A 209-nucleotide genomic window follows, 5' to 3' on the forward strand; every position below is an offset into this window, starting at 1 on the left:
TTGCTGCAGTTTTTGTTGCTGCTGCTGTTGCTGCTGCTGCTGCTGCTGCTGCTGCTGCACGGGTTGTGGGGTCGTTTGCGGTGTATGTACACCCCAGAAGAAAGCCCTTCGCATGCACACGACAAACGCGGCCTACATCAAGGAAGCTTTTGAGGTGAGCTTCCTGCTGCTGCTGCAGCAGCAGCAGCAGCAGCAGCAGCTGCTGCTGC

The 209-nt window shown here is 57.9% G+C and overlaps 1 protein-coding gene across 1 annotated transcript in view; it reads left to right on the top strand.

Moving 5' to 3' along the window:
- Window positions 1-97: 97 nt before the first annotated feature.
- Window positions 98-209, top strand: part of ETH_00042770 (B-box zinc finger protein, putative) — a gene marked incomplete at both ends in the record, with an annotated part of 6,122 nt that continues 6,010 nt past the window's right edge. Inside the window, one exon of the mRNA XM_013374896.1 lies at window positions 98-154. Coding sequence (XP_013230350.1) covers window positions 98-154 — 57 coding nt within the window. The remainder of the gene's footprint in view (window positions 155-209) is intronic.

The sequence above is a fragment of the Eimeria tenella genome, genomic scaffold (assembly GCF_000499545.2).
Source record: "Eimeria tenella Houghton genomic scaffold, Eth_scaff2360, whole genome shotgun sequence".
NCBI lineage: Eukaryota > Apicomplexa > Conoidasida > Eucoccidiorida > Eimeriidae > Eimeria > Eimeria tenella.